The 16,818-nt window shown below is 30.5% G+C and overlaps 1 protein-coding gene across 1 annotated transcript in view; it reads left to right on the top strand.

Annotated features, from left to right (window-relative positions):
- Positions 1–16,818, top strand: part of LOC129229831 (protein scribble homolog) — a 116,263-nt gene that overhangs the window by 9,347 nt on the left and 90,098 nt on the right. The window contains exons 3-11 of the mRNA XM_054864204.1: positions 1,222–1,300; positions 6,643–6,732; positions 6,825–6,945; positions 11,755–11,829; positions 12,426–12,599; positions 13,356–13,645; positions 14,895–14,961; positions 15,066–15,168; positions 16,093–16,211. Coding sequence (XP_054720179.1) covers positions 1,222–1,300; positions 6,643–6,732; positions 6,825–6,945; positions 11,755–11,829; positions 12,426–12,599; positions 13,356–13,645; positions 14,895–14,961; positions 15,066–15,168; positions 16,093–16,211 — 1,118 coding nt within the window. The remainder of the gene's footprint in view (positions 1–1,221; positions 1,301–6,642; positions 6,733–6,824; positions 6,946–11,754; positions 11,830–12,425; positions 12,600–13,355; positions 13,646–14,894; positions 14,962–15,065; positions 15,169–16,092; positions 16,212–16,818) is intronic.

The raw sequence follows: 16,818 nt of genomic DNA on the forward strand, positions 1-16,818 counted from the left end.
CCGGCATAGGAAGTTACTGAGCTGCAGGTGGAAAACCTCTATTTTCAATAGTGTTCATAATATACAGATTTCAAATCTAATCATTCTTTTTGAAACATGCTGTATATACACATATATTCTCTATTTTATTTATATTAATTTGGTACAGTGATATTTTTTAAATAATTATGTAGTTACAAAATATTTTTTTCTTGTTTAAAACATTATTTTTTTATAAGTCACAGGACATCATCATCTGAAGTCTTAACTCTCATAACATTTTGTATGAATGTAGTTAACATTTCTGTTTTTTTAATAGTAGGATGACAAAAATTCTGGATTTGAAAGCCAGGGTTCCAGTGTAAATAAAATGTATCTGATTTGGTGAGGAGTAATAATTTAAACTGTGTTAAACAAAATTCTAATGTAGACCGTCATTTGTGGAATATAGGTGTAATTTGCAGGACATTTGCAAATTCTTTTAAAAAACAGCTCTTCAAAACTCAAATTAAATCATTACCCAGGAGGAATTATGATTGATAAACACTTTATAACAAAAAATATGTATATTTTTGGATTTTAGGTACCCATGTCAAACTAAAAACAATTATCTTTCTTATTTTTTATCTTTTTAAAATTGATTGTTCAGTGAACTATATAGATTTGCAATATACATATTGTAGTTGTATGAGTCCCTATCTAAAATGCACCAGATTGTATAGAGTTCACCAAGGCGTTTTACTTTCAAATGACGGTGACAATCCCTATGTTTTCCCCAATGTTTTTATTTATTTGTGAATTCAGTAGTTTTCCATCATGATATACATTGCACTGATTCTCTCGATGATTTGAGTTACATGTTGCAATTACATAATAAATTATGCCATAAATTATTGCCATGAGTAATCTTTAGTCCACTAATCTGCAGTTGGAAATTATGTATCTTCTTTTTGCAGTAGGCATATTTTTCAGTGAACAAAACAATCCAGTAAAATGAGGTCGGGAATTTTGGTGTTAAGTATACAAAATGATTCTGTAAGAACCTTAGCTATGCAGTATTTTGCCTTTGTATTCATGTGCTTTCTGTAAATGTGAATGAAAATCAGCCATACTGAGACGGAAATACATTTTTTAAAAAAATTTACAGCTATGAAAACTCAAAGCTACATTGTCATGATAAAACCAGAAATGTTTTGCTTTATAAAAATCACTTTATAAATTTTTGCAATTTCTCTTTTTTAGATGTTCAAGATATACCTGAAAATATCAAATTTTTAAAATCACTGCAAAATGCTGATATTAGTAGCAATCCATTATCAAAGTAATGTTTTATTTCAAATACATATTCTTTAAATTTGATGTTTAGTTTCATGCAAATTGATTTCTTAAAATACAATGGTTTTTATGTGACAAAAATCTTTCAGTACCGAAAGTGTTGGGATATCTGCTAATTTTTGAAGCCATTGAAAATCTTGTATTCTAAATAGATATCTTATGTGGTAAAAATTAACTATAGCATTCCTTATTTTATTTTGAGAAGATTATAGTATTGTGATCTGATTCATAGGGTTAAATATTTTTTCTACAAACTATTGGTTAAATGCACACATTACAGTGTTCGAAATTATCATGATATTTTTGAAAGTATCCGATATTTTGATATATATCGGATATTTTCATATCTATCTGATATTTTCAATTGGCACAAACTAATGTCTTCAAAATAGTAAATGCATCCACAAATCACTCTTTATTTTCTTATATTATTATTACAATATGTAGACTTAAAATTAAAGTTTCTTTCATTATTGATATCTAATATTTCATTTACACTTTCATCAATTTTAATAGAGTTAATTTAGCCTACTCATTTTTCTTCTGTTAGCTACTTCTACAGTTATATGATTCAAAAATAAATAATATGCGTTACTCGGTGCACAGTCATAAGACACTTCCTTTTTTTCTGAGCAATGTTTAATATTTAATTAGGCACTTTTAATATGAATAAAAATCGTTACATTACTAATAATTTTATGAATATAACATACCAGTAAAAATGGGATATTATATTACTTTGTCATATTAATGGTGTATTAATGCATCATAAAAATATAGTACATAACTTTTTGGTTATTTTTAATGATAAATGAACAATATTACTATGATTAATATATTTTTTATATTGAATATATATTAGTTGAAAAAATAAATATCAAAAATATCAAAATATCATGATATTTTCAAAATAACTGTCAGATATATATCACGATATATATCAACTGATATATATCGGCGAACCCTGATACATTAGTTTTAATTTTCCGTCATTAGTTAATTGTGGGTATTCACATATTCTAAATGTTATGTCTCACTTTATCCTCAAAGAACAGCTCACCATCTTCACAAGGGAATAAAAGAATTAAGAGCTTTACATGAAATATGTATATACAAAATAAAACCTTAATGCAATAATTTATAGAGGAATTAATACAATCATTCCAGTGGAAGGATATATTGTTATTAGAGAAATAGTGTAGTTGAAATTTGCAAAAAATGAACAGCCGCCTTAATAGTACAAGCATATACAGTACACTCCCGAGTATCCACGAAATTGGGCAGCACTGATACTGCGGATTCGTAAAAACCTTTAAAGGTTTAAATGTAAAGCAAATAAGAAAAAGATTAAAAATAAATTGTATTTTATGTAAAAAAGCAAATACAAACAATAGAGGAAAATTGTCTTTAAGATAATGCAAGACATGCTAATTTATCTTCTAAATTGCACCTCACCCTGTAAAACCAGGGGAGAGAAGGGCACAGATTGCAGAATACCTGGATTTATCAGGGATTTGAACAATTCCCGGAGATATCAGATAATTCCAGGAAGAATCCGAGAAAATTCCTAGCTGTTTTCATAAGATGGGGATCCGTTGTTGAATTTTGGTTATGTTCCTGTTAAACACCGCTTAAAATCTCTGTAGTCTTTTGTCTTTCATCCAAGATTCGCTGAAACTGAGAAGGGCATTAACAAGGGGAAGACAAGAAACTGTTTGCTTCTGCAGTATGATGCTCTTGCAAAGTGTGTAATAAAAGTGCTCCCATCTCATCAAAGGCTTGATTTGGCATTATAAGGCAGGGAGGATTATTTTCAGGCTTCATTATAGCTATTCCAGACGGATGATCCCCACTGAGTGTGAATCTGCAGTTTCTGGATGCCGTAATTCGGCTGTTAATATATGCTTTTAGTTCTGCTTCAGTTCTGACTTGGTTTGGTAATTTACAACTCTTTAAACTGCTTGATTGTGTTAGTGAGAAAATATATAACAAAATCGCTGATTAAACTGTTAAACATTATGTTGTAAGGAAAGGTTGGCTTACCTTTTCTTATCTCGATAGGCAGTGGTGTGATAGTTGAGTTTTCTGAACGCATGAAGAACAGTCAATAGACGAGTAGACGAACAACACGTAAAGATTTAATTAGGAATGACTAAAAACTAAATGTACACATATTATTAAATATATTCCATACGGCACAAAACAGATACACACACACTACATCAAGAGAACAAAGAACAAACTATTGAAGGGGGAAGAAGGGAATTGTGGGAAGGATAAGTATGACGTCAGAGTGGCCTTGGCCTTTCGAGATTGTATCGCTATGCAGAAATGATTTACCTATTTGAATATATGATTAGAGTACAACACATTATACAAGAGGGAGTTAGAAAATATACCTGAGAAAGGTATTTATTGTACCAAATCGCAAATTTACTGATATCATAGCTGCCAAGTGCTCCTTTTTTCCTGGAGTTTCTACGATTTTTATGGCGTGCTCCGAAAATCCGATACATTCCAAAAAACTCCGTTTTTTTGACTTTACTAGTACATTTTTCAATTTCTGAGGAAAAAGAAGAAATTTCTCTATCCTCGAAGGCAGGAATTGTGCACAAACACAACAAAAGAGAGGACAGTTTGATGCTTTGGAAGTATTAGTGTCAGGATAAACACTGAGGGGAAGCGTCAATCGGAGAACGTCGTTTTTCATAGAGCATTTCAGCTTCGTGTAAAACGTAGCCGCCATGTTTGGTCATTCACAAGATGGAAGTAGACGATGCTTAAGTGCCTTTTTTTTTCAAAGACAAAGCAGATTTGGGTGTTTCTTTTAACTGGAAACTAATGAAAATGAGCAACATGTGCTGCAAAAGAAAATTTTTTTTTGTTTTTGGTTACTTTAAATAATTTTATTGAGAAATGAAAACAATTGTACTATTTTTAAAATTTCATCTTACCTTATTGCTTTGGACACAAATGTGCTAAAAATTCTCAATTAAATTGTAGTTTCATCGGGTTTTTTTATTTTAAAATTATTTTCATGCAACAAATGCAAAATTTTATATCTGAATTTTTGACTTAGTCGCCATATTTGGTCAGTTGCGAAATTTAAGTACTCAAGACTCGTAAGTGGCCAAGTTTTCAAAATCAGAACTAGATGTTTATTGCAATGCAAACTATTGAAAGTAATGCAAAATAAGCTGTTTTTTTTTTTCGGAAAATTCGTAATTTTTTTCCTTAAAATTCAAAAATGTTTAAAATTCAAAATTTTTTCTTCAGAATATTTTATCATCATTTCTTTAGACACTAATATGCTAAAAACTGACTATTTCGTCTAAATTGTAGTTTTTAAGGATTATTAATTATTTATAATTACTTTTAATGCAAAAAATTCAAAAATCTATCATCTTAAATTTTTTGCGTTGTTGCCATGTTTGATCATTTGCAACATGGAAGTAGACTAGACTAGTGTTCCCGCTAGGCCGTTATTGAAGGGCGCAGCGCCTTGCCCTTTTCCATATCAGCAGAATGCGCCCTGCCCTTCTTTTAGATCGCGAAATGCGCCCCGCCCTTTTTAAAAATAAGAAATTGCACCCTGTGTTTTTAAAAAGATGCCTCAACCATTGTTTCTACCTGCCGTGATATCGGGGCAATTTTATTTATCCAGCGATCGTCTGCAAAAACGCTCATGTCTTATCCTTGTTCCCAGAATTTCACCTTGAAAACGGCCCCATAAACAAAAGGGGAAGCAAATACCTAGGCAAAGAGGGGATGAGATTCTCAGAATTCAAACAGGCTTATCAGTAGGAAACAAAGGCATGTTCTTCCTTCTACTGAGGGTGGGTATTTGAAAGGTTGTGGGAAGGAGTAGGGTCCTCTGGGAAGGGAGAGATCTTTGTTTCATTCCTTCCCATCCTTGATCTTCTGAGAATCAACAATGAGAAGGAATAGAACATTTTCCTAACATTTCAGCCCTTTGTGTCCGTTTTTCGTTTGCACGTGGAAATTAGACTTAGTTAATTTTAGTGCATTGCTAGTGATTGTGTAGCAATCTTTTCACATCTGTTTCTGGAAAGTTAACTTTCTGATTGTTTCCTAAGAAGAACATAGTACAAAGCTTACTGGGCTAAAATGCAAGGGTATTTTTTTAATATCTTAGATTTTTAAAAGTGCCCCTTTCAAAGGCCAGCACCCTGCCCTTTTTTTCCTAGAGTGAACACTAGACTAGACTATTAATAGCCTAAGTTTCCGAAAACAGAATTGGTTGTTTGTCTCAATGCAAACTATTAAAAATAACAAAAGGCAAAAAGTTATGGTTTTTTTTAAATTATTTTCTTGAAGGGGAAATTTTATCTGTATTTGATCCTCTGTCATTGCGTTGGAGGCTTTGCTATAAACTAAAACTATTTCATCGAAAATGAAGGTTCCTGCTGACTTCTCATTTATTTATTTGTTTTTTGGGGGTTTTTTTTAGATAATTCAGAAAACTATTTTACCCTAAATTTTCCATGTGCAAAAAAAAAGTATTGAATAACTCTCTTTTAGAATGTGCAAAGAGAGAGAGCCCTATTCATCTATTTTTCTTATGAAAGTTGTAAAAACTGCATCCCTCCCTCCAGTTTATATTTCAAAACTTTGGCGATAGTGGTGGCCACTAAGTTTTTGGAGTCTAGTGGCCACTTAGAAAATTTCCGAGTCTTGACCTTTACCATGAAGTTGTTTTACTTCCACGTATAAGAAGTAATTGTGTCTTAATCTTCAATATGTTCTTATGCAATGCATTTTCAATGCATATAGGATATGTATAAAAGACTATTTTTGAATAGGAGCATGATTTCGTGCTCCTATTTTAACCCTCATTGCTCCTATTTTTACCCTTAAGTGCTCCTATTTTTCTTTATCTTGAGGTTGGCAGCTATGTGATATAAATGTTTCAGGAAAATTTTGTTCTGATATTATAAATGCTGTTAATTTGTCAAAGTTATATTTGTTACAATGTATAAAAATATGGTATTATATCGATTTTTAAAATGTAACCAAGTTTTTTCCAAACGTAATCGGTTATTGAGAAATAAATAAATACCTTTGTGCTGAGAAATTTGTTTCACACAAATAAACGGATTACTTAAGACATTCAATAAAAACTTTATCGGTTGTCTTTACATCCAGAAGCTCACAACTGAATTGAGAAAAGGGTTCCTGGAAACCCCAAAACAAGTGTCATCAGTAATCCTTATTTGTGCTAAACAATTTACTATTATTTTCAGTGATTATCTAATATTTTTATTGCATTTTTATTTTCTGACTAGTTTTTTTATGTGTTTTGTTTAGATTACCTGCTGGTTTTGTACAGCTGAAAAATCTAACAGTTCTTGGTTTAAATGACATTTCCATACCAGAGTTGCCAAATGATTTTGGAAAGTAGGTTTTTTTTTTCTTCTAAGTTTTCAATTTAATGCAAGTAAAACATTAGTCATCTCTGTCATTACTTTATATTTATTTTGGAATTTTAGTCTATCAAATCTGCAATCCTTAGAGCTAAGAGAGAATTTTTTAAGGACACTGCCCCGATCATTTGCCAATTTAAAGAAATTAGAAAGGTTGGACTTAGGAAGTAACGAAATAGCAGATCTGGTAAGAGCAATTCAAAACATTTTATGTATATGCCTTATTCTTTAAGTTGTTGGAAGCAGGGTTGAAGTGATTTAAATCAACCCAATTTAAATCGTGATTTAAATTAGCTGATATATATTTTTTAAATCATTGGTTTAAATCAGCATTTCTTAATTTCTTTGATCAGTGGAACCCTTTTAAATGCTCACTTTTTTCGTGGAACCCTTAGTTTTTTTGTCAATAGTTTGCAGTGGCGTAGCTAAGGTTCTGTTTGAGAGGGAGCCCAGGTTCTTATCTCAAAGAGACTCTCATATTAACTATTTGTCATTAAATTGATAATTAAATAGACTTCATTATAGACTATGGTAATTATTGCTAACTACTAATCATTATTTATTATTATAAAACACCAAAACACTCCTATTTGCATAGGCAGCTGGTGCCTTAAAAAGTGGGGGGGTCAAAGGAGGTGGGGGGGGGGCAGGTTTGGTGAGCGACTCACCCTTAGAGCTAAATTTTTTTTCTTAAAAAGTTGGGTAATTGAATTTTGTACGTCATTATTAATGAATTAACCAGCTTCCAAAAATTCAAGAAACGGACTCAAAAAGCGGGACCAGATGGCCACAGATTTCCTCCTAACCAAAATCAAAGTTCCATTTTAATTTTTATGTAATGATAACCAGAAAAAAGCATAAAACAAGCACATATTAAGTCAGTTCTTTCTTTAATAATGTGAATAAACCATCACTATCATTTATCATTCGACCCTTATTAGTTTTGTACTTAAAAAAGCGGAGGGGCAAAGTCCCTTTACTGTTGAAAGTGAGAGGAAAATTGCCCTCCTTGCTTCGTCGCACAAGCCACCTATGCCTATTATTGATTCTGAGTATTTTAAAACACTTTTATTATACTTGGCCTGTTTGTCATGAAGTAATCTGAGGCCTGGTTTTGCTTATAGTTCAGCAACTAGATCACTGAGAGACTTCCGGGTTTCACTAAATGATTTGCTTGATCTTAAGGTACAACTTCACGCTGAAAAATTAAAGTTCTGAAATAAAATTATTGTTTCGGTTAGGATGGAAAATAGCAAATTTCATGTAATTTCACCATTATATGTTTAAATATAAAACCCATTGCTACAAATTTTGTTGCCTTGCAACAGTAATGTTAAAAGCAATCATAATGAAGATTTTGAATCAAGGCTAATCTGAAGCAAGGATGAAATTACCAAGCATAAATCCTAGAGAGGAACAAGGATTAAATTTTAGTGCCAACTGCTTAAAGTTTTAGACACATACAGTGAAGCACCGTTTATACGTTTCTCTTTTATAAGTTTTTAAAATTCGTCCCTGCAAAGTCTAATACACATTAATCTATACCTATTATGCGTTTTTTCGTTTGTACGCTTTTTTCATACAGTCCCTTCAAAAACGTATAAACGGTGCTTCACTGTATATAGTTTTTTTTTCCCTTTAAGTACCAAGCATTTATACGAAAAAATAAGGTGAAGTTTTGTGATGGTAAAGTTATTCTAATTCTGAAATACATTTACACTAAAAAGAATAAAATAACAGATTTTTTAAAAATACTAAGCACTTTTCATAATGCACTAAAAAGGACAAAATAACCTTTCAGGGTCAGAAAGGACAATTTAAGCATTCGTGCAGTTTTCGAAAATTCCAAGAAAATGACTCCACAAACGAAAAAAAAGTGTGGTTCTAATCATTTCAAACCAAACTTCTCCAATAAGAAAAATATACATGTTTGACTCAAAGTTATGATTGAAAGCTAGATAATGATAAATTATCTTCATGACTTGAGCTGCACTTTTCTTTGTTTGTCTTGTCATTTTTTTGGAATTTTCGAAAACTACAGGAATGCATAAATTGTCCTTTCTGACCCAGAACGGTTATTTTGTTCTTTTGAGTACGTTATGAAAAGTGCTTAGTATTTTTTAAAAAATTCTGTTATTAAAAGGGATAATGAGGCAGCCAGAAGCAAAGGGATGTAAGCGGACTTTTTAAAGTTTCGAGTAAATCACGTTTCAATTTCAGATCCTAGGTAGGCTTTCATTAATTTTTTTTTTCTAAATCCTGCTGTACAGCAGCACCTACTAGGGCTACTAGTACCATTTCTTACTTCAAAGCAGAGGAGAGGTTCTCCTATCATTTTTACTGGGTTTGTCGTGAACAGCTGCTCCCACGCTCGTCAAGGTCGCCTCTCACACCCCTCTTGACCCCTGACCCCTGACCGGATGTGGGGGCTCTTTTCGAATGGGGTTGGTGGGAACCGGGTGACTGGACGAAAGAGAGAGAGGCGGAGAACAGGACGAGAGAAGGAAGGATGCGATGAGAGCTCCGGGTCTTGCCTCTCGTTGACTTTCTTGGACAATTCTTTTTCGAACAATCATACTATACTAGATGTATATAATTTATGTGAATTGTGATGTGTCCCTTTTTCTATGTCAATAAAAAAAACTTGGGACTAAAGTGCTGATTCTCACTTACATATCGGAGCGACAAACCATCCCAAAAATATGGAAACTTACCCAACGCGGTACTCCGAATAAAACGACTATACGAAAGAGCAAATTCGCGACAGGGTTATCTCCAAATTTTTATTTTGTCACATCCCTTTGCTTCTGACTGTCTCAAATAACCTCATAAATTATGCATGAGTTATCTGATTAAAATATTTTCTTAGTAAGAAAAAGAAATACTAATGTGTTTTACCTACAATAGTGTTAATAATTCATTAAAATTTGCAAAGAAAAGGTTTTTAAAACTTAAAAACTAAATAATCTCTTATTTTACAACAATTTTTAAAGTTATTTATAAATCAGATACTTTGATGTTACTGTATGTCATGTTGATTTAAATTGGTCCTCACTCATTAAATGTTAAAATTGTGCTTTTGCTGCCATAGATACTGGGAGAGTGGCTAGTATTAATAGTAGAATATTTGAAATTTACGTCAAAAATCGTAATTTTAGGTAATATTTGGTAGTGATGCAGAAAAGGGAATTTGGGATGTCCTTCCATAAGTTTTTCAACATTGAAGTCACTTTTAAACTAGTCAGTAGTTTTTTCCGGAGTGTTTAAAAGTGAAAAAGATGTGCTTTATGACTGATCTTAGAAAAATTTCGAAGTTGCATTTTAGAGGCACAATTTCAGGCGACAAATAAAATTGTTCCTCTAGTGGCTAATATTGATGGGTAATAAAGCTCAGATTAGTATACGAAAATAAAAGAAATTTTTTTTTAAATTTTGGGTAAGCATTTTTATTGATTTTTTAAGTGACAAATTCGAAACATGTGGAATGAAAACATGCAAGTTTCATGGAAGCCCTGAGAGAGCTTCGTGGAACCCTGGGGTTCCGCAGAACACAATTTAAGAAACGCTGGTTTAAATCATGATTTTTAAGGAATAAAATTTAAAAGTTTATGAGAATGAATTTGATGAGCATGAGAGTATTTTTATTAGATTATTATTTATTATTTTTGCTATGTTCAGAGTATTTTTATTAGAAAAAAAACATAAACACGTATTAATTTCAACCGATTTTACAAAAAAAAAAAAGTGATTCATACTGCTGTTAAATAAAGTAAATTGAAACTGAAGGGAAAAGAAATCATTATAGCAATAAAAGCTTATCTTCAATCCTTTTAATGTGCATTATTAATAAGACTAGAATTCTAAAAAAAAAAGCCTGCTTTTCAGTCTTTGATGAATTTTATTAAAGGTTTAAAAATCAAGGAGCAAGTGTTTTTCTTTTTTCTTTTTTTTTTCTTTTTTTTTTTTTAAATAAATTCATGCATTTTATTTTTGGAGTACTTTTTTCAAAAAATAAATAACAATCATCATTTGCGGAAAATAATTAAATGCTCAATGTTATTTTTATTCTTTTTTTTCAGGTAATATAATTCTCTATTATTTTGAAATTTATTTATTTTTAAAATTTATTTATTTTAGAAAAGGGGTTACTGTATACTTGGATTGTTAAAAAATGTCTGGGAAATAAACCCATTTGGATATGGGAGGACTTTATATTGTAGCAATTTTTTGTCAAACTCAGATATGCACTTGCTGTTCATGGTTGTGAGATGTGTCTAAAATTAAAAAATTATCCAATCTGGCCAATTTTAGAAACATGGATTTTTTACTATGTATTTAAAAAAATTTTTATTTGATTTAAACATCTAGTTTAATTTGTTAGTATCAAATATTACTTAAATACATTAGAATTTCAAAAATTCTATTAAATCAAAACAATCTAATTTAAATTTAAAAAACCTAATTTAAATTTAAAAAACCTAATTTAAATTTTTAAAAATTCAATTTTTTGTTTAAAAAAAAAGGATAGGGATTTTTATTAACCCTGATTGAAAGCCTATCCTAAGTTAATTTTGTTTTAGAGCAAATTGATTTGTTGCTGACATGTTAATTTTTGCAATATTTTAAAAGTAGCAACCTAATTTGGAATGGGATATCTGCTAAAAATTCTCAGATCCGTCCTTAAAGCAGGAGACTTTTAATTGACTAAACAATACTTTAATACCCCTCAAAACATTTTAAAACTTTTTAAATAATTATTTTAGACAGTCAAACAATGTTATTTATTTTTTGTAGTACAATCTCAATGTCAAATTCACACATTTGTCTGACACTCTTAATTTTTAAGAGCCATATTTATCTCAGGCATATTTATAATTTTATATGAATTTTTTCATCATATTTGATATATTTTTCTGTTACTTTTCATTTACATATGAAAGATGCTTTGTGAAATATGTTTTATTTTGCCTGATTTCCGGTTTGCTTTATAATTTAGCCTTCTTTAATTGGTGATTTATCAAGTCTTCAAGAACTTTGGCTTGATTGTAATGAACTTTCCACTCTACCTCCGGTAAGTTGCAAATGTGTGGATTAATTTATTATTTTATGTAATTCAAATTTAAATTAGGCAAAAATATAGCTATTGGAATTCAGGAAGTTTAAAAATTGAACAAAAGTATACAGATTAACTGTATACGTAATTAAAGTAGTAAAATAATAACTTATAAGAGTGGTAAAAGAGGGCCATAAATGTAATTTATTTAACTTTATTTTCTTACCATTTTCAAATGAAAATGTGTACAAGGATTGTCTTTTTCCTCTTTGATTTTATAACCTGGAATGACCACTGTCCCTACATTTTGGAGCTTTTTATTTGAGAAATCCTATATCTTCAGGATTTGAATCTTGGAAACTGAAAATTTGTGATTCTTAGTTTCAAAGGCATGGGTACAACTCTGAAATTTCATTAAAAATGGAGATTGTCATGTGGGGAGCACCATGTTAGTTGACTCAGAATAATTCTATAAACTTAGTGTAATTTTACAAATTTCCTTGTTTTTTATATCATTGTAATGATTATAATGCAGTCCTTAAAGTAAATCACCTTTTTATATCACTCTGCAGCTAATGTAATCAGCCTCTTACTCTTGTACTTTTTCTCCACAGGAAATAGAACATCTGAAAAAGTTGACTTGTCTAGATGTCAGTGAAAATCGTTTGGAGTTTCTGCCTGAAGAAATTGGAGGATTGGAAAGCCTTACAGATTTGCATTTGTCTCAGAATTGCCTGAAATCTCTGCCTGAAGGAATTGGAAAATTATCAAAACTTACGATATTCAAGGTTCCCTTTTTGTTTTAACAATTTTAAGAAAATGGAAAATATTTGTTATCAATTATAATCTATTTGTTTTTTTTATTCATAACTACTGGTTAAATGAGATTGGTTGAAGGTTTAGTAGCTTCACTTACACAACTTCTAAAATAACATGAAACTTATTGTTATTTTTGATATGGTAGCATATAATATGCGTCAGAGAACAATCCACAAGAATTGCATCTCTATTAGATCCTTTCAAAAATTTTTAAACTGCATTCAAAGGTCTAAAAAAAAAAATAAATTAAGTGCTAATTATCATGTTACATTGCTGTTGTTATTATTATTATTATTTAATTTCTACTTTCACTAATACAGTGAAATCCTGTTACAACAAATGCCAGTACAACGAAATGTCTGTTTCAGCAAAATAAATTTCCAGTTTCCGATTTAATTTCATTACATTGCCTAAATTCCAGTGTAACAAAATTCCCGTTACCGCAAACAAAATTCTTGATTCCTTGAAGTTTGTTATAACAAGATTTCACTGCAATGTTATTATAACAGATTTTCCGTTCCTATATTTTCTTATTAAATTGATTTGTAACAAATGTACTTTCTAAACATGACAAAAAGTAGCTAAACTCATTGTCATCTGCTTTACTATGCATTTCTTAATTCATCTAGCTTTTATATTTCTCACAGTAACATTTTCAATGTCATTGTGTCGTGCACTTATTAATAATTTTGAATTTAAGACTTTTTTTTGCTTTGATTTTAAAGGTTGATCAAAATCGGCTAGAATCTCTGACCTCTGAAATTGGAAATTGTGAGTCCCTACAAGAACTTATTTTAACTGAGAATTTCATTCCTGAACTGCCTTCATCAATTGGAAATTTAGTGAACCTTACCAATTTGAACCTTGATAGAAATAGACTATCTGAAATACCATCTCATATTGGGAACTTGACCAGATTAGGTGTGCTGTCTTTAAGAGAAAATTATTTAAATTTTTTACCAGAAGAAACAGGGATGCTGAAAGAGTTGCATGTTTTGGATGTTTCTGGGAACAGGTAAGTTTCCTCTGCACATATTCAAAATTAATCTTTTTTAGGGTAGTGTTCTGTTTTTTGTTTTTGAAAAAAAAAAAAATATGGTTTCTCAGCTTTTGCTAAATCTGCTTTGAAATCAAGGAATCATTTCATTCGCAATTTCATCTAAGTTCCTTTCCATGACTTCATAGTTTGTTTTGTTTGACGGTTCATGTTTGAAATTTTGTATGATAATGGCACCTGATTGTGGTTTTGATAGCATTCTTGTTTGATCTGGATTTGTGCACTGTAACCTAATCAACTATTATTGTTATTAATATTTGTTTTTATTTCTGTGTAATTGTTTTTTTTTTTTAATTTGACAATGCAGTATACAGTAAAACCTGTGTATAATGATACTGTCCATAACAATAAAACTGCCTGCAACAATATTTCCGTTTGGTCCTCGCGAATTTCCTATTTACTCAATACATTTTAAACCTGTGTATAACGATACTGTCCATAACAATAAACCTGCCTACAACAATATTTCTGTTTGGTCCCCGCAAATTTCCTATTTACTCAATACATTTTAAATTTGTGTATAACGATAATCATTTTCCAATAAAACTTATCTACAAGGGTATTTATTCTCTTCCCTCTAGTAAGCTCATTGAAGAACCTGATTTTTTTTCTTCTGTCTCAAAAAACGACTCTATATCCATAATGTCTGGAATGTGAGACCAGAAAAGAACGGATTATTTCTAATGTTATTAGTCTACAATTTTGTAGCTGAGGTGTCAAAAGAGGAAGGAAGAAGTGACGATTGAAATATGAAATGTACAGCTATTTATTTCTTTTGGAAATAGCACCCAACTAGGAACGAGGGAGTTTTCTTTCTTTTGTCAGGTTCGAACCATTTCATTTGTAGAGGATAGATTCCACTTGATTTGAAAAGACCATGTTTTAAGCAAAGTTCGTTTTTGACGGGATTGCATAAAAAAGTATGAAAAAATTAACTTTTTTTTTCAAAAAAAAAAAGGAAAAATTTTTGTAAATTTCTTGCGAAATAAACTAGATCTTTGATACACAGTTTTATTCCTTTTACTTCGAAAAACTTTCATTTGAAATTCTATCTGAGGCTGTAAAACTATATTTTTTGAATTTGAAATTTTTTTAATTCAAACTGTTTACAACGATAATCTGTCTATAACGATAATTTTTCTCGGTCCCCAGAGTATCGTTGTAGACAGGTTTGACTGTATTTTATATCTTCCTGAATTTTTTCCAGGCTACAGTATTTGCCCATAACTATAACTGCTTTGAATTTAAAGGCTTTATGGCTGGCTGAAAATCAGGTTTGTTAAAAATTGTTATTATTATTATTTCCAATAGATAATTACTATTTTCTTCCTTTTTTTAATTCATGAAATTTAAACTCGTTATTGTTTTTCATTTTTAGTCACAGCCTATGTTAAAGTTTCAAACAGATGTTGAAAAAAGTGGAGCAAAAGTTCTTACATGTTTTTTATTACCACAGCAGGAATATCATCCTGATAGCATGGGTAATGTTTATTTTTGAAGTATACTTTTTATTCATAAAATGTTGAAACATTTGTTAAACCAAATACTATACTGAAACTTTTTAAAACTGTGTTTTGTTTGCACACTGAAATTTTGCTGCACACGTCCTCCCAAAAGTTTTAAGTCTACTCCATGAACATTTTCTTTTTTTGTATCTATCTTTTTTTTTGTTGGAAAGATAGATTTGCTAATAGATTTAACTGATGAAGAAATTCAAAGTTGCACTTCATATTCGGCATGAATATTTCCCCTTCGCTGTTTGTAGCATTTCAATTGATATTGTTACAAATCCTTTAAATAGTAATTATTGTAGTAACGTAACCTGTAAATAGTTTCCCGTAATGAATATACAACCCCTTTTCATATGGCTAAAGTATACGACCCCTCTATTTCCTTTTTGTTCATTGATAAAATTTTTAATAAAGGTCTACTATTTTCCAGAAGCGTGTGGAATATTTGAGAGATTTCTTTTCGGTGTGTATATAAACCGTTAGCGATGGATAAAAAGTGAGTTTCGATTGAGATTTCGAACGGAGAGCGTATTTGCTCTGTTTATAGCGAGGCATTTCACTGTGTTGTTTTCGTATTTGGAAGTAAATACGTGTATAACCGTTAAGTTTACGGTGTTGAGTGATATTTGCTTAATTGCTGATGATTATTTTAGCAGTTAACGATTTCTCCTGTACATAGTGTAAATAAAGCTCCTGTGTTTTTATCAAGAACTGTGTCTTCATTTCAAGAAAGTGGAAGTCGCACCGAATCCGTTACAATATTGAAAATTCAATTTTAAAAGCTTTTTTTACCAGCAGTTACAGGTTTTTCTTATAATTTTTTTCTTTGGTATTAGTATAAAAATAAAGATTTCTTTTAGCAAATGTTTTTTTATGAAATGTCTTTTTTTGCAGAAAATTTGCTTCGAGATAGTGGTGAACAAGATAGCCGTCTTAGTTGGGATCCAAAACTAGACAGAACTTCATCTGTAAAATTTGCAGAGGAAGAAAAAGACCTTGATGAAGAAAAAGAGGTAAGTATAACTTATCATCAAATGTTTGACACTGCAACAAATATTTGTGAAACAACTTCTTCTAATTAAAATGCAACATTAAAACTTTGTGCCCCTTACTAATTAGTAATGAATTGAAATACTTGAATTCTAGTTAAGATGCATGGCATTCACTTACAAATGCAATTTAAGATAAAACCATATTGTTTACAATAATGACACTTGATCATAAATCGGGCAAGTTTCATTTACATGATGGACTGACTATGCTGTCAAATTTGTAATTTGTAAAAGTACTTAATTTTTGAATAGTTTAATAAAGAAACAAATCCTTACTTGGTGTTAGTCTTTTAAATAATAAAATGAAAAGCTGCCGTATTATGTATTCTTTCTTTTCAGGAGATATGTAAGGTTTAGTTTCAAGATGATGAAAATTTTATTTTTAGAAGTTACTTATTTGGTACTAATTATTCAGTATCTGCATTCTTAAAAATAGACAAAAAAAAAAAAAAAAAAAATGTATTGTGTTCAAAAAAAAAAAAAAGTCCCCTATCCTTTTTTTGTTTTATTTCTAACACCTTACTCAAATGAATAACTTTTCTTTATGTGCTTAGAACTAAGTAAATTT

The sequence above is a fragment of the Uloborus diversus genome, chromosome 9 (genome assembly GCF_026930045.1).
Source record: "Uloborus diversus isolate 005 chromosome 9, Udiv.v.3.1, whole genome shotgun sequence".
NCBI classification, from domain to species: domain Eukaryota; kingdom Metazoa; phylum Arthropoda; class Arachnida; order Araneae; family Uloboridae; genus Uloborus; species Uloborus diversus.